This window comes from Natrix helvetica (assembly GCF_964273705.1).
Source record: "Natrix helvetica genome assembly, chromosome: 4".
NCBI lineage: Eukaryota > Metazoa > Chordata > Lepidosauria > Squamata > Natricidae > Natrix > Natrix helvetica.
Genome location: NC_138550.1, coordinates 67,849,399 through 67,872,544, shown reverse-complemented (window position 1 = coordinate 67,872,544; position 23,146 = coordinate 67,849,399). Strand labels below are relative to the sequence as shown.

Below are 23,146 nucleotides of genomic sequence, written 5' to 3'. Positions count from 1 at the left end.
GAGTTTTATCTACATTGCAGTGGTTTTCTTTTCTCTGCCATGGTCGGTGAGTGTCCCTCAATCCTGCTCTTTGACTGCTCTGCACTCGGTGACTGGATAGTCAGAAGGCAGGAAGCCCCATTAGATTTCCAGCTCCTTTCTGGGAACTATGTTGGCCAACAGCGGCGCTCTGAGTCTCAGATGCAGAACTGCAAGAAGCACCTTAAAGAAATAACTTCATTTTGTTTCTATTTTGCTGATGATTTTGTATGGTTAGGAAGGATTGCTTGTATAGATTGCTAAGTAACATACAGTATGTTTCTCTTGTACTTTTCAGTATTAGAAGCAATAATTTGTCTATGTGATAGAAAATTTCAGAAATAACAAAATTGCACAATTCTTTTTAGTAATACTTGTAACTTTTTTTCAATCCGTAACTGGAAGACCCTTTTATTAGTAGGTTCCATGTAACAGAAAAGCAAAGTGTTTTCAAGTTTTTAAATGTTGCAGAAAGGGAGGAACAAGTTAGAAAAGGGGTTGAAATACAGTCCAAACCCACATTGTGATATAAGATATACTGAGTCACTTGGTTAATAAGATGGGTGGCATTGAAACTAAATCAATCAATCAGTCAGTCAGTCAATCAATCAATCAATCACTGGTCAGATTGAAGCAGTTGAAAGTCATTCCTTAAAAGGTAGTTGCAAACTAAATAAAGAGGCAATATTGTGTATTGATAGTGGCAGATAATAGGCACTTTTCAGGAAGAAGATTGTTCTGAAACAGGAAACAATCCTCTTGAATGGCATTTTGCTCTTAAAGTGGAACTGAAAAATAACAGAAATATGGAAATTAAGTGCCTTTTATATGGTCTATAATGATTTCATACTTTATAAACTGGTTATAAGTATACAATACACAGAGGTTGTAGTTAAGTAATAAGCATACTGAGAGGATTTTTTTAATGATCCCCTGCCCAGAGTTGCTGGAATATGGTATAAAAATATAATAATTATTATTAATATAATAACAATAATTACAGTTAAAGATGACTGCTGAAAAGTTGATAAGAAAATGCAGTATACTTTAAAATGGGTCATAGGGAACAGAGACTTAATATTTTCAAAAGTTATTGATAAATTGCAGTCTTTAATATGAGAGAAAAATATGGAGAATAATTGTGCTAACTGTATCTAATTACCATTATTTAATTTTTATAAGAAACAATTTAATTTTGTCCTAGAACTGCTTCCTGTTTGAAATTTGCCTCGTAAACCACCTTCCAAAGGCTATATATGAAGCTTGGTTCAGAAATGCTAGCACACCTTGGATTGAAGAGATGGGATTCTAATATTTAATTCTTCATAGGTCATGCTACAAAAATCTTTTTGTCTCAACTTTAGAAAGGATGTTTATGGTAGTGTAAATGCCATGTGAATTAGGAGAAATTTTGCATAATAAGTCTTTTAATATCCTATTGCAGCTTTGTCAGCTATTAATGTAAGATTCTCATGGGTGGAATACTGTATTAAGTTCCTGGAATTACCATATTTTTCAAAGTATAAGACACACCTTTTCCCTCAAAAAAGAGGCTGAAAATCTGGGTGCTTCTTATACACTGAATACAGCATTTTTTGCCTCCCGAAACCCCGCCCCTTCACTAAAATGGCGGTGCATAGCCTTGCAGAATGCTCCTGGGGGCTGGGGAGGGCAGAAATGAGCGAGAAACTAGCCGGTTTTTGCTCAATTTTGCCCCCCAGCCCCCAGGAGCATTCTATAAGCCTCCTAAATGCTATGCATGCCTTTTGACAAAAAATGGGCCCGTTTTCATGAAAAATGGGCCCTTTTGGGGAGGTCTGCAGAGTGCAAAAACTTTTTTAAAAAATTTGCCTCTTCAAAACCTTGGTGCATCTTATACTCCGGTGTGTCTTATACTCCAAAAAATACAGTATTTAGTTATAGTACAATATGGACAAGGAATGCGTGTATAAACATCTGAATTTTCATTCTATACCTATCGCATAAAGTAACATAACATAATATCCAACTAACATAAAATCATAGGGCTGGAACGGATCCTCAAGATCTTCTAGTCCACCCTCCTACCCAGACCTTATACCATTCTGAATAAATACCATATTTTTCGGAGTATAAGATGCACCTTTTTCCCTCAAAAAGAGGCTGAAAATCTGGTTGCATCTTATACACTGAATACAGCAGTTTTTGCCTCCTGAAACCCTGCCCCCTTCACCAAAATGGCCGTGCATAGCTTTTAGGAGGCTTTCAGGGAGCTCCTGGGGGCCGGGGAGAGCAGAAATGAGCAAAGAATGAGTTGTTTTTTGCTTAATTTCCCCCCCCCAGCCCCCAGGAGTACTCTATAAGCCTCCTAAAGGCTATCCATGCCCTTTTTTTTGACAAAAATGGGTCCATTTTCATGAAAAATGGGCCGTTCTTTGCTTATTTTTGCCCACCCCCAGGAGCACTTTACAAGCCTCCTATAAGCTATTCATGCCTTTTTAAAAAAGAAATAATGGGCCCGTTTTCGCAAAAAACAGACCATTTTTGCGAGGTTTGCAAAATGCAAAAACTTTTTTAAAAAAATTTGCCTCTTCAAAACCTTGGTGCGTCTTATACTCCGGTGCGTCTTATACTCCAAAAATACGGTAGTTGCCCAATCTATTCTTGAAAACCTCCAACTCTGTCAGGCAAATTGTATTGATTAATTGTTCCCACTTATTCTTCTCAGTTCCCAGTTGGATTTCTATTTAACAAACTTCCACCCATTGCTTCTTGTCCTGCCCTCAAGAGCTATAGCAAATAAATTGACCCCCTCTTCTCTCTGACAACCCCTCAAGTACTGGAAGACAGCTAACATGTCACCCCTAACCCTTCTCTTTTTAGATAGACATACCTAGTTCTCAGTGACATGCGGTGAGGTTTATGACTGGGGAGGCACTGACACAGTGCTGGGTTTCAAATATTTTTAGACTTGTGGACTTCAACTCCCAGAATTCCACAGCCAGGCATGCTCAGTTCCAATTTAAAGTGACAGCATTTGTTTTTCTCCTTTGCTCCTTCTTTCTTTTTCTTTTTCTTTTCCTTCCCCTCCTTCCTCCCTCTCTCCCTTCCTCCCCCTCTCTCAAACACACACACACACACACACACACACACACACACACACACAGAAGTTGGATTGGACTATCTCTCCTACCCCTTCCCTCACTCACTCTCAAACAACCCCCCCCCCACAAAAGTTGGATTGGATATCTTTTCCAGTGGCTTGAAAGCAGCTCCTCTGCAATCCCCCCCCCCATTCCCCTGCTGCCTTTCCCAAACACCTCCACCATTGCAAATGCAGCCTGCTGTCTGGGTGGGAAATGCCTGGAACACAATAAAGCCCACCCACCACCTCCTGCTGGCAGGCTGGGGTGAGAGGAGAGGCAGAGAAGCCGGAGGGGAGCCAAGCCGAGCCTTCCAAAAGAAAGAGGCTGGGGGGAAGTGTGTGTACTACAGCATGGCTCTTTGCCTGGCTTCCTGCCTCCTCCTGTGGTTTCCTCAGTGCTCGCTTGTGCTCTCCCTCCCCAAGTGTAGTTTGATTGCAGGTGGAGCCATGTTGCCTTTTCAAACTTGTAATCAGTGAAGCTGGGCTAGATTTTTATATAGTTTTATCCAGCTGTGTGTGTGAGAGAGAGAAATGAATGGGGGCCTGGGGAGGAAGTCACTACACTTGGGGAGGGAGAGCACCAGTGAGGTTAAGCAGAGTCATCCACAGTGAGGCAGCAACTAGCTCAGCTTTTTCCTTTTACTTTTTTTTTTCATGATGAGAGTGGTGAGGCTATGCCTCACTTGCCTCACCTGACTGCACGTCACTGCTAGTTCTCTTAACTGTTCTCTTCAGCATTTAATTCCAAATTGCATGAATCAGTAGTGTGAACCAATTGCAAAATGGTGAATGCAATTTAGCTGCAGGAAGGAAATGGAATTTTAAATAATGGGAAATTTAAATTTATTTTCCATTATTCTGACCCCATCATTATAGCATCATTTGTGAGTACCCACATTAAAAAAGATTTAGATGAAAATAGATTTAAGTAAAAGGATGATCAGGCAAATATAAATATGAAGAGATATCCAAGAGATTAGGCACGTTTAGGCTGGGGAAAATAATTATTTGTTTTAGTGTTCAATTTTGTGACTCTTGGCAATCAAAATAATTATGAGATTGTTAATATAAGAACAGAAAAAATAGTGAAGAATAGTGAGTACTTCTTAAGCACCCCAATGATACAACAAAGAAAAATGTAGAAATAGAGAAAATGTAGAAATGTAAGACATACAATAATGGATTTAAATTTTAAGAAGGCAGGTTCTAAATGTTACAAAGCATTTTCTGACACTAACAATGATTTGACAGTGGATCCATCTGCCTACAAATGTAATCAACTCTCCTTTCTTGGATATGCTAAGAGGCAAAACTAGATTGTAATCTTCCTAGAAATTTTTAATTTGGACTCTTGAATTCAACAGAGATCATGAATGGTAGCCAAAATTTTCTGAATCTATGTTTCTATGGACTTGGACTTGGATCTTGACCAATTCTGAGTTTTTTTAATTCTATAATCATGAAGCTTGTGATCATAATCATAAAGCCCATAAAAATTCTATAATCATAAAACTCACGACTACCGATCTTTTAACTCTGTATGATCACTGCACTTTTAAATGGAATATCAGCACAGCTATCATTAGAAACTGTTTTTATTCAACTGTGATTTTTAAAATATATCTAAAATTTACATATAAAAAAATATAAGACACTTCTTTAAATGGCCGTATCCAGGCTACCAGAGTAAGGTAATGGCACTTATAATGAAATACATGTAGAAAGCAGAATTTGATGAGATCTTACAATTGCCTCTATGTAGTGCAGGAATAGCATGCATTGGATAGCATAATTTGGGATTGTGTACAGGAATATGCACAGTATGTGGATTAGATCTTCCCAAGTTCAGATGGGAGATCCCACAGAAAATCATGGAGAATAAGACAGGTGAGACCCTGTGGGACTTTCAGATCCAGACAGACAGGCCGCTACTTGTCAATCAACCATTATGGTAGTAAACAAGAAGCAGAAGACAGCAGTAAAAGTAAAATACAGTAAAAATAGCAGTGCTAAGTGACAGCAACATCATGAAGAAGAAATATGAGAAGTCGGAGAACTACCAGGAAAGGTAGGAAAAACTGGAGAGGATGTGGAAAGTAAAGGCAAAGTGGTCCTAATGAAGCTAGGAACATTTTAGGCTATGACTCATAAGCTGAGAGATTGGCTCCAACAGATCCCAGGAACACCATCAGAGCTCTATGTCCAATGTTAGAGTCCAATGTTACAAACGTCTAAGATACTGTGCAAAACTTTCAAACTCCCAGGACTCTGGTAGGGATCCTGAGATTGAGGAAGACACATACCACCCATAGGGGTGAGAAGGGTTTTTTTATATAATGAAAGAAAGTCTAACATAAATGCAAAAGTACTGCATTACCTGGGTTATCTCTTTGTTTTAACAAATATTTTGAGACAGTCAAATACAAGACATTTTTTATTTATCTAAATTAAATAAACACTTGGACTCAAAAATTGGTAGTCAAACCTTGAAGTAATATGTATCAACATAGTCCTAAAAGCATTATGATACCCCTCGCCCCAATTTTTGTATGTATCCCTCAAAACAATATCAGTACTTTGTGCAGGCATTCAAATGCTGCCACAGAATATGTTGAAACTGATTTAAACACCTACAATTTATTTAAATATATCAAGGGTCAGATTAAGCTACTTAACTTCATGCATACACTAACCACTTAGACACAAGAATTTCTTTAATAAAAATAATATGATAACTGATCCTTTGTTAAAACTATATGGAACTTCTTAAAAAAGAAGCTTACCTTGATATTGCACTTAGTTGGACCATTTTCTGAGAAAGCAGTGAAATGTTGTAAAGAAATACAATTTTAGATGTTAGAAAAGTAAAATAGAATGCAATCTACTTTGGAGAAAACATGTCTAGGAGTCTGCTGTGTTTTAAGGGGTTCTGTTATAGAATTTGCAGTTAAATATTTACCTTCTCATAATTCTCCATCTCGGGTTGTAATGTTTTTCCTCCATTGCTTGAAAGAGGCACCTCAGTTTTTTCACTACTAAGTACATTCTCTGCAACATGAATGTTTGGTGCCTGGAAGGTAAATTCATTCTTTCTGGATTCTGAGGAGTGGCAAAGCTTGTAGGAATAAGGCAAAGTCCCATCCTGAAAATTGGGTGGAAATATGACCCCAGCTGTGGAATGGGAAATGGGAGCAAAACATGGTAAGAAACTGGAATCTCCGGACTGCCTGAGTTTGATGGCAATGGCCAGAATGACTGACAAGAAGAATAAAAATGACATCACAGCTAAGGCTACCACCAAATAGAACTGCAAGTCCGACTGATCCTCTGAACTCTTCATCTGGTTTTTCATCTCTGGAAGGGCCTCTTGGAAGTTCTCTGCAAACACCAGGTTCAGAGTGACAGAGGCCGAGAGAGTCGGTTGTCCATTATCCTTCACCAGAAGGACCAGTCTCTGTTTCACAGCATCTCTTTCCAAAAAGGTTCTTGCTGTTCTGATCTCACCCGTATGGGAGCCAACAGTGAAGAGGGCCAGCTCTGTGGCTTGAATCAGCTGATAGGAGAGCCAGGCATTGTGTCCAGAATCAGCATCCACAGCCACCACCTTTGTTACCAGATAATCTGCCTCGGCTGAACGAGGGACCATCTCAAAGAGGGCAGAGTCCTTGGAGTCTGGTGAAGGGGACAGGATTTGGGGGCTGTTGTCATTCCGATCCAGAATAAACACCTTGACTGTGACGTTGCTGCTGAGAGGGGGACTCCCGCCATCTTGGGCCTTCACCTGCAGTTGGAATTCCCTGAACTGCTCATAGTCAAAGGATCGCTGGGCGTAGATGATGCCGTTCCCAGAGTGAATGGAGATATAGGAGGAGATGGGAAGTTCTTCAATGTTGCTGGTGAGGATTGAATATGTGATGTGTGAGTTTTGATCCACATCTGGATCAAAGGCTTGAATCTGGAAGATGGAGGCACCAGAAGGATTATTCTCGGGCACATAGATGCTGTAGGAAGCTTTTTCAAAAGCAGGAGCATTGTCATTGATATCAGAGATCTGCAGCAAGATGGTTTTGTGGGTGGTCAATGGAGGAGTTCCTTTGTCAGTGGCTATGATTGTAATATTATACTGAGATGCTTTTTCCCTGTCCAAAGGTTTATCTGTCAAGAGAGTATAGTAGTTATCAGATGATGGAAGAATCTTGAATGGCAAGTCATTTTCTAAAAAACAAATGACCTTTCCATTATTGTCCATATCTTTGTCATTTGTTTTAATTAGAGCAATAACTGTTTCAGTCTCAGAATCTTCCAGAATTGGATTAAAAATGGATGCAAACATCATTTCTGGCACATTATCATTCTCATCAAGGACCTTTATTTCTACTTTACAATGGGTCATTGATCCACCTCCATCTTTTGCTGCTACAGTCATCACATATTCTGAGCTTTCCTCAAAGTCCAATGGTTCCACAAGGAAAATCATTCCACTGGTTGAATCTAGGCTGAACTTCTTATTTGCACTCAGCGGTATATTGCTGAAATAATATCTGATTTCTGCATTTGAGCCTTCATCTTTATCTGAAGCTACAAGTTGCAGCACCAGGAACCCAACTGGTAAGTTTTCCCTCAGATTGACAGTGTAGATTTCTTGGGTAAATATAGGTTGATTATCATTGGCATCGGTAACATTGATCCATATTTGGGCTGTTCCAGTTTTTCTGGGTTTCCCGCCATCTAGCACAGTAAGTGTTAGCTGAACTGTTGGTTCACTCTCGCGATCAAGTGGTTTCTGCAGTACTAAATCTGCAAATTTATTTCCATCTTGACTCTCTTTCACATCCAAAGTAAAGTAAGGATTGGTGCTAAGATGATAATTCTGTAAAGCATTTGTGCCAATGTCTGGATCTTTGGCATTCCCAAGAAGGAATCTGGTGCCTATTTGTGTTGTTTCAATTATCTCCAACTGGATTATGCTACTGAGAAACTGTGGAGAATTATCATTAATGTCTTGTATCTCTATTTTTAGATGGTAAATATTTAACGGATTTTCAATAACCACTTTAAGATTAAGAACACATCGTGGGATTTGGCCACATATTTCTTCCCTATCTATCCTGTCATTCACACAAAGGTTTCCATTTTCAGCACTGATTATGAAATACTGCACCTCGTCCAGAGAGATGACATGCATTTTGCGATTTGCCAGTCCTTTGAAACTCAGTCCTAGATCCTTTGCAAAATTCCCCACTATAGAACCTTTTGACATCTCCTCGGGGATCGAATAATGAATCTGTTCGGAGACGGCCCGGTAGGAAAGCGACAAGACTAAGAGCGATAGTACTTGCCTTCGGATTGCTCTGCCATTCCCTCCTTGCCCTCGTTCCATCTCCTCGGCGATAAAGTGACTGCCTCAAAATCTCAGCGGAATGCAGAATAGAAAACACTCTCGTTTCTTCTTAGTGTCTTCCCGTTTCGCAAGACTGCTTTGTCTTTTTAACTCCTGTCTTTTAACGAAATGCCGGAATCCTCCTTTGGGATGCATCTGTATAACAAGCAGCTCTTCTCCATTCTCTTCGGCATCCCCGTTGGCTAACAGCGGCACCGTGAGGTCAGACGGGAAACTGCAAAGGATTCTATTCCACAAGTAATAAAAAATAGTGGCGAATATAAAAAAAGTGCTTGGATGTTACCAGTTTTTGGGGTCTTCATAAATGACCCGTTTTTGGGGTGTTCATAAATGTTATGTTAACTGAAAACTGCAACAGAGTTTTGTAAGAGTTGGCCTTGTAGTTTTTGTTTTTTCTCTCTTCTTCACGCTTCAATTATAACATAGCCCTTTCAATGAACTTTTATTCACTGAGCTCTAGTCTTAATGTCATGGTATACAGTGCAATGTTAAAACTTGTTAACTTACAATTCCCTCCAGTAGGTCTGGCTTCCAGAAAACGAGAACATAATTGAAGATTAAGAGTTTTATGCATCTTAATACTCTTACCTACCCCATGGCATACAAGTTAGACTCAATAAATGGGTTGACAATGATACTTAAATATATATCTTAAAGTTCTTACTGCATTTTTACTCTGTTGCTTTGATATTTACTGCCCCTATAATTAACACAGTCTATAGGTTCTGTATATCTAAAAATAGGTTCAATGTGTTTGATCTCAGAATTTAGTTTATCCTGAAACATACCATGGCACCAGCGGAAAACTACTATGTCAATTTTCTATTTCTTTTATTTTACATAGACAATAGTTTTACAAACAAGAGGAAGAAGGAACACGAGGAGCATGAGTGAAAGAAGATGTATTCCAATCACTTTAAAAATACTGGTTCATTTTAAGCGTTAGGAAAATGTTCTTAACAATAATGTAACTTTCCAAATAATCTGTATGGTCTGCCTGTAACAATTGCTGACAGATCTGGAAAGTCAATTTAAAATATGTAACCACATTCCTGACTACAATGGCAAGCAATATAATATTAGAACAGTTTTCATTAATGAAACCACCCAGGATTTGAAAAAGTAATTGTTTTAAAGTCTCTTTTACATCCTTTCATTTCTCTAATACTTCTAGTAATGTTTTTTTCTAACTTCTATTATGTCATTTTTTCTTTTATCATTTAATCTGTATATAATCAATATGCTAGCAAAACCTTGTTTTGTAAACAGATATCCTTTCATTAATGTTATTGTTGCCATTATTATTGTGAATATTTGTACACATTTATATTTATAATTAAGCTTTCTGTCAGTGGTAAACACAATGAATTAATAAGTATTAGTAAGTATTGTATATATTATTTCAAATGAGAATATTTTGAGCCATTTTAAAGTTACCAAGAAATGTATTTTTGAGACCTCTGTATGTGCCTAATTCCATGCTGATTCGTTTTATTTACATCAGAGCATATAAATTAATGAGTTAATTTTTCCAGGTACCTTTGACATGCATGAGATTATAAATCATACTTTATTGTCCTTTCTTCTGTTTGGAATGTAATTTTCTGCCCTTTGAAATCCATGAAATGGCTTTATTGTTTGACCGAGCTCTTCACTTTGTATCAAGCAGAAGCAGCATCTGACACAAAAATCTTTTCACTGGTAAAATACTGGGTTTTATATATAGTATACTAAAATTGTCCTCCATTTTTTTAAATGCGGAAGCCCACAACTGCAGCAATCAGCCTAGTTGCAAATGTTATGTTACAATTAATATTTTTGCAAAACCCTGATGTCAGAAATAAATTCCACCATTCTCTTCTTTATTGAGACTGTGACAATGTGATAATGGTTCTTCTTTTTTAAAAAAATAATTGTTGTCAAATCAAAAGAGAAAATGAGGAAGTGTTCCTTAACTAGACTTTTTTTTACTTTTATACTTCTAAGAAAGTAATTTAGAAGTTAAATTAATCAACAGCATGAATATGTTGAGAAGAAAAAAAAGCAATGAATCTTTTAAAAAGCTTTTTATTATCTCTTTCAAAAGTAAGGCACAAACATTTAATATGGCATATGTGGATTATTAGTATATCTATTTGTATGAAAGTTTTTCCTGTGCTCGGCAAGTATTACTTTATAATGAAAACTAAATTAGTTTAATTTATTAAAATAAATACATAGAAAATGAATTTAGATGAATTATAGTCACAATAGGAAAGAAAATGGGATTTCATATTAGCTTTATCTTGTAAAATTGTCTCACACGAAATATTGGCATCCATTATTGAGACAGTTCATGTGTGTCAAAAAAAGTGAACCATTGTGAGTGCTTCAAATGCTCTCTATTATGGTAATTAATTACAAGACCTGCTATTGAAGAATCATTAAAAAGTCATTCATTATATATATTTGAGGTTATTGCTACTAAATTTCATTCAAAACAGTTACAAATAATACACATTTTCTCATTTCCTTTCGTTTCACTATAAAGATCTATGAAAAAAAATCAATTCTTATCTTCAATCATACTTATAAAACAACACATTTATGACAGTGTAAAGTACCCAGAATTGCTTGTCAGTGAGTTGGGTGGCATATAAATTTAATAAATAAATAAAACAAATCTTTCTTAAAGTGAAACACTGAGTAAAATAGAGAGGACTAGAGATAGTTCTAGTGTTACAACATTACATTTAGTGACTATTTGAACTATTTGAACTATTTGAACTTATGGCACTGAAAAAAGTAACATGACCATTTTTCACACATATACCCATTAGAGCATGGTCATGTGATCAAAATTAAGATATATGGCAACTGACTCATAAGACAACTGTAATCCCCCAAGGCCATGTAATAATCTTTGCAGCCTTCTGATGACCAAAGTCAATGGGGAAGCCAGATTCACTTGACAACATTACTAAGGTGACAACTGCAGTGATTCACTTACCAACTGTGTGCCAAGAAAGGTCACAAAATGCAGAAAAAATCACAAAACACTTTCTCTAGAAATTGCTGGGATCAGTTGTGAAGGACTACTTGTATACAATAAAGTAGATAACTTTATTTTTACACAGAAATCAAAGGACCTGGTAGCTTTTATAGAATCTTTTAACATTTTCAATGTCATTAACAAGATATGTTAAGTTGTTACTCTTCAAAAGAAAACTCACCAAATCAATTTTCTCCATCTCAGAATTTAGGACATTAGTAGGCAGAAGAACATCAGAATTTTGGTTGCATGCAATATATTCTGCAGGTTGAACTTTGGGTGCTGGAAAAGTAATTTCATGTATCTTGGACTCAGATGATAAACAGAGCTGATAAGAATAAGGAATAGTCCCTTCCTCATAATTGGGTGGGAATATAATGGCATTGCTTGAATGGGGAATGGGAGCAAAGCATGGAAGAAATTTCAGATTCCCCGACTGTCGGAGTTTCATCATAATAACTAGAGTTACAGTCAACAGGAACAGAAAAGAGATCAAAGTTAAGGCCAGCACTAGATAGAATTGGAGCTCAGACTGTTGCTCTGAATCCATGGTTTGGTTATTTATTTCTGGCAGTGCCTCTTGGAAGTTTTCAGCAAAAATCAGATTGAGACTGACTGTAGCAGAGAGTGGGGGCTGCCCATTATCCTTCACTAAGACCACTAGCTTCTGTTTCAGAGCATCCCTTTCCAGAAATGTCCGCAGTGTCCTGATCTCACCCGTGTGGGCACCAATTGTGAAGAGTCCTGGCTCAGTAGCTTGCAGTAAATGATAAGAGAGCCAGGCATTGTGCCCAGAGTCGGCATCAACAGCCACCACCTTTGTAACCAGGTACCCCATGTCTGCCGAGCGAGGCACCATCTCAAAGGAGGCTGAGCCCTCTGCTCCTGGAGAGGGATACAGAATTTGAGGGCTTTGGTCATTTTGGTCCTGGATGAACAATTTCAATGTGGCATTGCTGCTGAGAGGTGGGGAGCCTCCATCTTCAGCCTTCACCTGTACTTCAAATTCCCTGAGTTGCTCATAGTCAAAAGACCTTTGAGAATAGAGGGTGCCGCTTTCTGAGTTAATGGAGAGGTAAGATGGGAGAGGTAGTGCCTCTATTTTGCTAGTGAGGATGGAGTAGGTGATCCTAGCGTTGCCACCAAGATCGGGGTCCACAGCTTTGATGCTGAAGATTGAGGAGCCAGCAGGATTGTTCTCTGCCACATAAACAGTGTATAAGGATTTCTCAAAGGTAGGGGCATTATCATTGATATCCAAAATCTCCAGTGAGATGATTTTCTGTGTAGAAAGAGGGGGCATACCTTTGTCTGAGGCTGTGATTGTAAGATTGTATGCTGGGGTGCTTTCTCTATCTAAGGGACCATCTGTTAGCAGCTTATAGTAGCTATTAGCTGCTGATACTATTCTGAATGGGGAAGCATACTGTAAATGGCAGTTGACCTCCCCATTATCCCCCGAATCTTTATCCTTTATATTGATAAGGGCAACTAATGTTCCTAATGGAGAGTTTTCAGGAATTTCTCTGGAAGAGGAAGCGAAAATCACTTCTGGGGCATTGTCATTTATGTCTAATAGCTTTATTTCAACATTACAATGTGCTACTAACCCACCTCCATCCCTTGCTTCTACTGCTATGGTATACTTCCAGGTTTCCTCAAAGTCTAGCTCTTCTTGAATTGTTATAAGTCCATTTTCTGGATGTAAATCAAATTTTTGATGAGCAATATCAGCAATATTGCTAAAGCAATAGTTGATCTGGCCATTGGAACCATCGTCTTTGTCTGTAGCTTTGACTTGTATTACAGTAGATCCTTTTGACACATTCTCTTTGAGCCTAATTTTGTATACTTTTTGACTGAAGACAGGTGGGTTGTCATTAGCATCAATGATCTTGATCCATATTTTGGCTGTTCCAGTTTTTGCAGGGTTTCCTCCATCAAGAGCAGTAAGTGTCAAACTAATGACATTTTCACTTTCTCGATCTAACTGTTTTTCCAGTACTAATTCTACATATTTGTTAGCTGTGTCACGTTTACTAATATCAAGAATAAAATATTGGTTAAGTGTTAGATGATAATCCTGGAGGGAATTTGTTCCAATATCAGGATCTTCTGCTTGTTCGAGAAGAAACGTGGCTCCTGGTAAAGAGGATTCACTTATCTCTAGCTTAATATCACCATTTAAGAAATGTGGTGCATTGTCATTAATATCCTGGATCTCTACTGTTATGTAAAATATGTCCATGGGGTTTGCACTCACCACTTCAAAACTGATGGGGCAGAGTGCAGTTTCCCCACAGATTTCCTCTCTGTCAATCCTGTCTTTTACATACAGATTCCCATTTTCAGCATTAATGGAGAAGTATTGCTTTTTGCCTAAAGAAAGGATATGCAGGTTGCGTTTTCCCACTTCTGCAATACTCAGTTTCAGATCCTTGGCAAGATTCCCCACAACGGAACCCTTTCCCATTTCCTCTGGAATTGAATAGCGAAGGTGCTCTGAGACAGTCTGGCAGACGAAAGACAATAAGAAGAGGAGACGTACTTGCCTTTTTACAGATCTGCTCTTAGCTTTGCTCCTGCCGTCCATCTCACCTGCGGTAAAAAGTGCTTTGTGCAATCCAGTAAGCTGTGGAGTTTAAATTCCCATTAGAAGGAAAGCATCAAGAGGTTCCTGGGATTCTCCTGAGTTTTATCTACACTGCAGTGGTTTTCTTTTCTCTGCCATGGTCGGTGAGTGTCCCTCAATCCTGCTCTTTGACTGCTCTGCACTCGGTGACTGGATAATCAGAAGGCAGGAAGCCCCATTAGATTTCCAGCTCCTTTCTGGGAACTATGTTGGCCAACAGCGGCGCTCTGAGTCTCAGATGCAGAACTGCAAGAAGCACCTTAAAGAAATAACTTCATTTTGCTTCTATTTTGCTGATGATTTTGTATGGTTAAGAAGGATTGCTTGTATAGATTGCTAAGTAACATACAGTATGTTTCTTTTGTACTTTTCAGTGTTAGAAGCAATAATTTGTCTATCTGCTAGAAAATTTCAGAAAGCAAAAAGCTTCCACAATTTTTTCCTGTATGATTGATAAGTTTTCTGCCATCTGTAACTGGGAGGATTCTTATTAGCATGATTCACATGACAGAAAAGCAAAGTGTTTTCAGGTTTCTGAATGCTCCAGAAATCTTCACTGAACAAGAAGTTAGAAAAAGAGTTCTGGAAAAAATGTTATATAATCCAAAATATAGGCCAGCTGTTTAAACCTTGTTTCTGCAGTTTAAAATCATTTCCTGAAAGGTAGTTGTGAATCAAATGTGGATTCAAAATTAATTGGTGGTGATGCTAGATTAAACCCATTTATAAAGAGAAAGGAAAACATTATTCTGAATATGCTATCCTGTCTGCTGAATGACACTGATATATTACATTTTAATATATAAATGGGAGATATTTTATAACACAAATATCTGTGTCTGGAAATGCTGTCCTTTTTATGTGATTTAAAATGATTTCACACATTACAGATTTCAATTTGGTAATTAGCATTCAATACCCAGAAAGTTGGAGCTGAGTAAAAAACATGGTACTGTTGTGGCAATAAATGCATGATTTCTGTAAAATTGAATCTTCAAATATATACTGTAAATGGATATGTGTGACTTCAGAAATCTATTTATAAACATACATGTTTTGGGGATACATACAGTATATTCCCTGGGTGAGGATTTAAAAAAAAATATTTTGAAAGTATATAGTATGGCTCCCAGAAGGGTTTGGCATCATGATATAGGACTCAGGCCTCTCTGCGTACTTTCAACAAAACAAAAGTACAGCCCTCAAATAAAGGATGCTCAGTCAAATGCAGAAGTTTTCTATTTTTCTAATTTTTCCTTTGGCATTCTGGTACAGTTGGGAGGATAGTCAAGGCTTTGGAACTGTTAAGAAATGCTTCTGATTTTTTAAAAAGACTCTTCAAAGAGATCCCTTAAGGGCCTCACTCTCTTCTACACATTGTTACAATGATGTACAAGAAATTTTATTCACTTCTTCTGGAAGATAAGAATTATTTACTGAAGACTGAAATTGAAAAGCACATTTGAAGAATATTTAAAGCTAGGGCTTATACAGGTCAACAAAGACTTAATCCTTTCAAAAGTTATTGCTAAATTGTCATTTTTAATATGATAGTGTGGAGAGTAGTAATATTAACTACTCATTTTTATGACAACCAAATTTAAATCTAATTTGGTTTTGCCTGGCTATGCCTCCTTTTTGAAAACTGCCTTGTCACTTGTCTTCCAAAAGTCATACATGGAGCTCTGCTCAGAAATGCTGGCCCACCTTGGCTTGTCTGAAATGATATGCTCGAGCAGGGGGTTGGACTAGAAGTCCACCAAGGTCCCTTCCAATTGTCATTCTTTATTCTGAAGAGTTCCAATATTTAATTCTTCACGGATTATGCTACTAAAGTCTTTTTGTCACCATTTCACAAAATGAGTAATTATGCTAATGTAAATCCATCTGTTAAAAATCTTGAATGACCACACTTTTAATGCCCTGTTTTCAACTAATATAGGTTTTTCCTGTTTCTCAGCCTAGAGTTTCTCAGCCTAGAGTGTCATAAAAAATGTATACTTCTTTTGTAGTTTTTGTGGAAACACTTCAAAAATTTCTTGCTGTTTTCTCCTTCTGGATATTTTCATCTTCCCTCTAAAGCCTGCAGCTCTATAATATGTTGGGAGTCTTCCATCCAAATATTAATCTAACACTGCTTTGCTCTTGAGGATCAGCCAAGCTCAACAAAGATTAGCTTGATAAATGCTGCCCCCTGGGCTTTTGACTGATGCTTTTAGTGCTCTGCTGAATATTTTTTACTATTCTTATTGACTGTGGTTATTCAACCTGATAAAAGAGAATTTATTGGCTGTTGAAATTTATTTAGAACTAGCTAATAACCCAGCATTGCACTGGTATTTACCTATAGGAGGAAAATGTCCGGATCAAACGTAATTTTTAATGTTGGATTTCCCCCTTACCAGAGGGAGCCCCCTTGTGGAGTACTGTGAAGCCGAAACCATGACAACTCCACTGCGCTGTACAGTAGAAGTTATTTTATGGCAGTACAGTAGAAGCAAGGGTGAAATCCAGCAGGTTCTGACAGATTCTGAAGAACCGGTAGAGGAAATTTTGAGTCGTTCGGAGAACCGGCAAATGCCACCTCTGGCTGGCCCCAGAGTGGGGTGGGAATGGAGATTTTGCAGTATCCTTCCCTTGCCACGCCCACCAAGCAGAACTAGTAGTAAAAAAAATTGAATTTCACCACTGAGTAGAAGCCATTTAAAGGCACAACAGGGTGCATCTTAACAGAACATACACCCTGAGAGGTGTTAGAGGTGTCTTACCCCCGCACTTTTTGTCTCCAGAAAGTAAGTCATCTGTATACCAAGTGTGGTTGAAATTGCTTGAGGCGTTCCAGAGTTATTCTGGAACACACACACAAACCATTTTTATATAGAGAGAAGAAGAAAACAAAGGAAGACAAGAGAATTCCAGAGAAGTTCTTATTGGTGGAATTCAATGTTTCATATTCATTTAATTACAAAATGCCCACAAAGTGTAAAGTCTAATCATTCTACAATCATCTCTGAAAATTGTGTGAGTAAACAAGTGTCAAATGGTAACAAAAAGACAACAAAAAACAAAAGAGTATGAAGAGAAATAAAGAAGTTTATCCTTAGTTGTATATTTAGTGCCTGGTTTTGTGACTTTAGGTAATTAGCAACAATTATAAGAATGCAAATTAAGATGAGAAGGAAAATAATAGTACTTTTCAAATCCTTGAAAGAATATAATAGAACTGAAGGTAAAGATCTTTTCTCTGTCACACAGCAACAAGTTTTAAGAAAGCCGTTTACAAGTGAATTTTAGAAGGAACTTTTCAACCGTATCAGTGGTTTGATTGTGGAACCAATTATACAGAAATATGGTTGGTGCCCTTTCCTTGGCTTGTATATTTATGACAGTGTTAAGTATCCAGAATTGCTTGGCAGTGAGTTGGGTGGCATATAAATCTTGTTTTATATCTCATGGCTACACATTTATTAACTTTGGATGAGTGGCATACTTTTCAAGGGAATATCAACAGGACCTACAATTTTAAAAATCTAGTTAATCTAACCTGTAGTTCTTTAATGAAGTTTATTCACATATAAATTACTTCTCTTAGATGCTGTGGTATACTCACTATCCATATCAAGTATATGGTCTAAGGAAACGATACTTGCAACAAAAAATATCCAGAAAGAAGTACTGCTTGAGCACATAGGGATTTCTCAAAATCAAATTAATTAACATAGACATCAATACAGCCGTGGCTAGGGGGGCGTTCCACCAGGTTCGCCTGGTGCGCCAATTGCGCCCCCTACTAGAGCGGGACGCCCTTCGCACAGTCACTCATGCCCTGGTGACTTCCCGTCTTGATTACTGCAATGCTCTCTACATGGGGCTCCCCAAAGGCTCCAGCTGGTTCAGAATGCAGCCGCGTGGGTTATTATGGGGAGTACTAGGTACTCCCATGTAATACCTTTCCTGCGTGAGCTGCACTGGCTGCCTGTGGCTTTTCGGGTGCGTTTCAAGGTGTTGATTGTCATCTTTAAAGCGCTCCATGGCTCGGGACCTAGTTACCTGCGGGATTGCATTCTACCCCACACATCCCTGCGACTAATCCGCTCTCACAGAGAGGGACTCCTCCGGGTATCTTCCGCTAAGCAGTGCGGGCGGGCGGTGCCTAGGAATAGGGCCTTCTCTGTGATGGGCCCAACCCTCTGGAACGACCTCCCCCCCGATATTAGAACCACCTTGGATCTCCGCTCCTTCCGCAAGAAACTCAAGACCCACCTGTTTCGATTAGCTGGCCTGGCCTAATTGTAACTGTAATTGTATTTACAGGGAACACCCACTACTGACCTTCCTGGATGGCTTTTTAAATTTTAAATTTTGGGGTTTTAAATTGGTTTTAGAATTGTTTTTAATTATTTAATTAGTTTGGGTTGTATATACAGACGGTATGTTTGCGTTGTTTTGTCTGATGTTTTATGTTATGTTTTGTTGTTTTATACACGAACGGTCTGTACACCGCCCCGAGTCCCTACGGGGAGAGGGGGCGGTCTATAAATTTAATAAAACCTAAAACCTAAACCTAATAAAAGGTGAAATATTTATATGTTCTGAAGAGAAACCAGACTATATAGATTATTGAAAGGTTTTTAAAATTAGAACTGGTTGTTTGCCTATATAATGGAGAAACATTTAATATAAATGCAAAAACAAATTATTACCGGGTGAATCTCCTTTGATTCAGTAATATTTTCATGCGATAAAAAGCAAAAGTATTATATACCCTTATCTAAGCACTTGACATGTAATATTAGATAAGTATGCATGAGATTGAAAATTGAATACTTTCAGATAGAGAACTGATTACTGACCAGGCAAACATTGATGTCCACCCGAAAAGTACCATATCTCTTGATATTGCCATAATCCTAAAACCATTATGTGATAAGGAAATTAGCATATTTCCTTTAGCATAATTCAGGACATCTTCGCAAGAATAATTCAAATACTATCTGAGAATAATGTTAAAAAGAGCATAACCTCCCATTCCCCTTTAAAAACTATCATTTGCAATATGCACACAGAATACAACGTAAGTAAAACATAAGTAAAATAGGACCATAAGTAAAATAAGAGCAGTTTAAAATCTTCAATTTCATAGAAGAGTCATTGTCTAGACATAATTCATTTCTTTTAGGTTAAAACACTATCAGAACTGCAGTCTTAAAAAAGGAACTTACTCTGCTATTGGTTTCAGTTGGACAATTCAAATTAATCATCCCACATTCTGAGAAAAGGGCATGTTAAACTGATTGCCAGAGGAAATAGTACCAAATACCTAATTCATTAGAATTATCTTGGGAAGTCTTCTATAGCCTAATCAGGCAGCTAAAATGATAAACTCACTGATACTGAATATATAATGATAAACTAAGTCTATCTCCTTTCCTAAACATTTTCTCTTAAACATCTCTGTCCCTATGTGGAAATGGAAACTAGCAAGTTATCTGAAATATATAAATTTAGCAGCTTTGTCACCTTGACCCACTATGATGACTACTGCTCACATGGAAGAGAAATTCAGAAGAATCCCTTATAATGACCAATTATATATTTGTGGATCAAACACAGTGTAATCTGTAAGCCATGCTTTATTATATTGCCTCTTGTACAGAGATATTAGGAACAGGTTTATTATACTTATTTTAGTGGACTAATCAAGATGCGCTGATTTTTTATTGTCCAACTACTGCTGGCTGAATAGTATAATCTTACATCTCCAGGAGTAGCCAAACTCTGCTTTGCTTCCTGTAAATTGAGAAGCCAATGTAAATCCAGAACCAAACTGCAACCTGGGTAGAAAAAAAAATCTTCTTTCTCTTTTTTCCTTTCTTTTTAATAGGTTTAATTTTTATTTTATTTTGCACAACAAATAACAAATGATTTTTTAAAAAAATGAATATTTCATGACAGAATGATAAAAAAGAATGAAACTACCTTCTGAATAATAGGAGTAGCAATGTACTGTTTTCTAGGAGATAAATCTATGGAATTTGATTTTAATTAATATTTACCTTCCCCTTATTTTCCACCTCAGGATGCAAACTGCTTCCTCCATTGCTTGAAAGAGGCACCTCAGTTTTCTCACTACAAAGCACATTCTCTGCAATATGAATGTTTGGTGCCAGGAAGGTAAATTCATTCTTTCTGGATTCTGAGGAGAGGCAAAGCTGGTAGGAGTAAGGCAGGGTTCCATCTTGAAAATTAGATGGAAATATGACTCCAGCTGTGGAATGGGAAGCGGGAGCAAAACATGGTAAGAAACTGGAATTTCCCGACTGCCTGAGTTTCATTGCAATTGCCAGAATCACTGTGAAGAGAAATAGGAATGACATCACAGCTAAGGCCACCACCAAATAGAACTGCAAGTCCAACTGATCCTCTGAACTCTTCATCTGGTTTTTCATCTCTGGAAGGGCCTCTTGGAAGTTCTCAGCAAACACCAGGTTCAGAGTGACAGAGGCCGAGAGAGTCGGTTGTCCATTATCCTTCACCAGAAGGACCAGTCTCTGTTTCACAGCATCTCTTTCCAAAAAGGTTCTTGCTGTCCTGATCTCACCCGTATGGGAGCCAACAGTGAAGAGGGCCGGTTCTGTGGCTTGAATCAGCTGGTAGGAGAGCCAGGCGTTGTGTCCAGAATCAGCATCTACAGCCACTACCTTTGTTACCAGATAATCTGCCTCGGCTGAACGAGGAACCATCTCAAAGAGGACAGAGTCCTTGAAGTCTGGTGAAGGGGACAGGATTTGGGGACTGTTGTCATTCTGATCCAGGATAAACACCTTGACTGTGACGTTGCTGCTGAGAGGGGGACTCCCGCCATCTTGGGCCTTCACCTGCAGTTGGAATTCCCTGAACTGCTCATAGTCAAAGGATCGCTGGGCGTAGATGATGCCGGTCTCAGAGTGAATGGAGATATAGGAGGAGATGGGAAGTTCTTCAATGTTGCTGGTGAGGATTGAATATGTGATCTGTGAGTTTTGATCCACATCCGGATCAAAGGCTTGAATCTGGAAGATGGAGGCACCAGAAAGATTATTCTCTGGCACATAGATGCTGTAGGAAGCTTTTTCAAAAGCAGGAGCATTGTCATTGATATCAGAGATCTGCAGCAAGATGGTTTTATTTGCGCTCGATGGAGGGATTCCTTTGTCAGTTGCTGTGATTGTAATATTATACTGAGATGCTTTTTCCCTGTCTAAAGGTTTATCTGTCAAGAGAGTGTAGTAGTTATCAGATGATGGAAGAATCTTGAATGGCAAGTCATTTTCTAAATAACAAACAACCTTTCCATTATTACCTGTATCTCTGTCATGTACATTGATGAGAGCAATAACTGTCCCAGATTGAGAATCTTCCAGAATGGGACTAAAAACAGATGCAGTTATAATTTCTGGCACATTATCATTCTCATCAAGGACCTTTATTTCTACTTTACAATGGGTCATTGATCCACCTCCATCTTTTGCTGCTACAGTCATCACATATTCTGAGCTTTCCTCAAAGTCCAATGGTTCCACAAGGAAAATCATTCCACTGGTTGAATCTAGGCTGAACTTCTTATTTGCACTCAGCGGTATATTGCTGAAATAATATCTGATTTCTGCATTTGAGCCTTCATCTTTATCTGAAGCTAAAAGTTGCAGCACCAGGAACCCAACTGGTAAATTTTCTCTCAGATTGACAGTGTAGATTTCTTGGGTAAATATAGGTGGATTATCATTGGCATCAGTGACATTGATCCATATTTGGGCTGTTCCAGTTTTTCTGGGTTTCCCACCATCTAGCACAGTAAGTGTTAGCTGAACTGTTGGTTCACTCTCACGATCAAGTGGTTTCTGCAGTACTAAATCTGCAAATTTATTTCCATCTTGACTCTCTTTCACATCCAAAGTAAAGTAAGGATTGGTGCTAAGATGATAATTCTGTAAAGCATTTGTGCCAATGTCTGGATCTTTGGCATTCCCAAGAAGGAATCTGGTGCCTATTTGTGTTGTTTCAATTATCTCCAACTGGATTATGCTACTGAGAAACTGTGGAGAATTATCATTAATGTCTTGTATCTCTATTTTTAGATGGTAAATATTTAACGGATTTTCAATAACCACTTTAAGATTAAGAACACATCGTGGGATTTGGCCACATATTTCTTCCCTATCTATCCTGTCATTCACACAAAGGTTTCCATTTCCTGCACTAATTGTGAAATGCTGCACCTTGTCCACAGAGATGACATGCATTTTGCGACTTGCCAGTCCTTTGAAACTCAGTCCTAGATCCTTTGCAAGATTCCCCACTATAGAACCTTTTGACATCTCCTCGGGGATCGAATAATGAATCTGTTCGGAGACGGCCCGGTAGGAAAGCGACAAGACTAAGAGCGATAGTACTTGCCTTCGGATTGCTCTGCCATTCCCTCCTTGCCCTCGTTCCATCTCCTCGGCGATAAAGTGACTGCCTCAAAATCTCAGCGGAATGCAGAATAGAAAACACTCTCGTTTCTTCTTAGTGTCTTCCCGTTTCGCAAGACTGCCTTGTCTTTTTAACTCCTGTCTTTTAACGAAATGCCGGAATCCTCCTTTGGGATGCATCTGTATAACAAGCAGCTCTTCTCCATTCTCTTCGGCATCCCCCTTGGCTAACAGCGACACCCTGAGGCCAGAGGGGAAACTGCAAAGGATTTATACTTACATGTGTCCCGTTTTTGAGTTGTTCAAGAATAAATGCTAGATTTTGAAAGAGTTAGCATTCTGGTGTTTCTTTCAATTGTTTCAATTGTAACATACCTCTTTCAATATTCTTGCATTATCTTATAACCTCTTTATATCCTATTGGTCAGTGCAATGTGGCACCTATCAATTTAGAATGTCTTCACTAGACCTGATCTCATGAAAACAG

At 38.2% G+C, this 23,146-nt stretch overlaps 1 protein-coding gene across 10 annotated transcripts in view; it reads right to left on the bottom strand.

Annotated features, from left to right (window-relative positions):
• The window catches only part of LOC309390750 (protocadherin gamma-A4-like), a 227,671-nt gene that overhangs the window by 162,194 nt on the left and 42,331 nt on the right, over positions 1 to 23,146 (bottom strand). The window contains exon 1 of one of the 10 annotated variants that reach the window (XM_081950439.1): positions 20,263 to 22,928. The exons of 6 other annotated variants lie outside the window; for them this stretch is intronic. In XM_081950439.1, the coding sequence (XP_081806565.1) occupies positions 20,263 to 22,683 (2,421 nt within the window). In that variant the 5' untranslated portion in view covers positions 22,684 to 22,928. Of the gene's footprint in view, positions 1 to 6,101; positions 8,707 to 11,755; positions 14,117 to 20,262; positions 22,929 to 23,146 lie in introns of those variants that run through there. 3 more of the 10 variants (XM_081950427.1, XM_081950437.1, XM_081950429.1) reach the window with 3 other exon arrangements.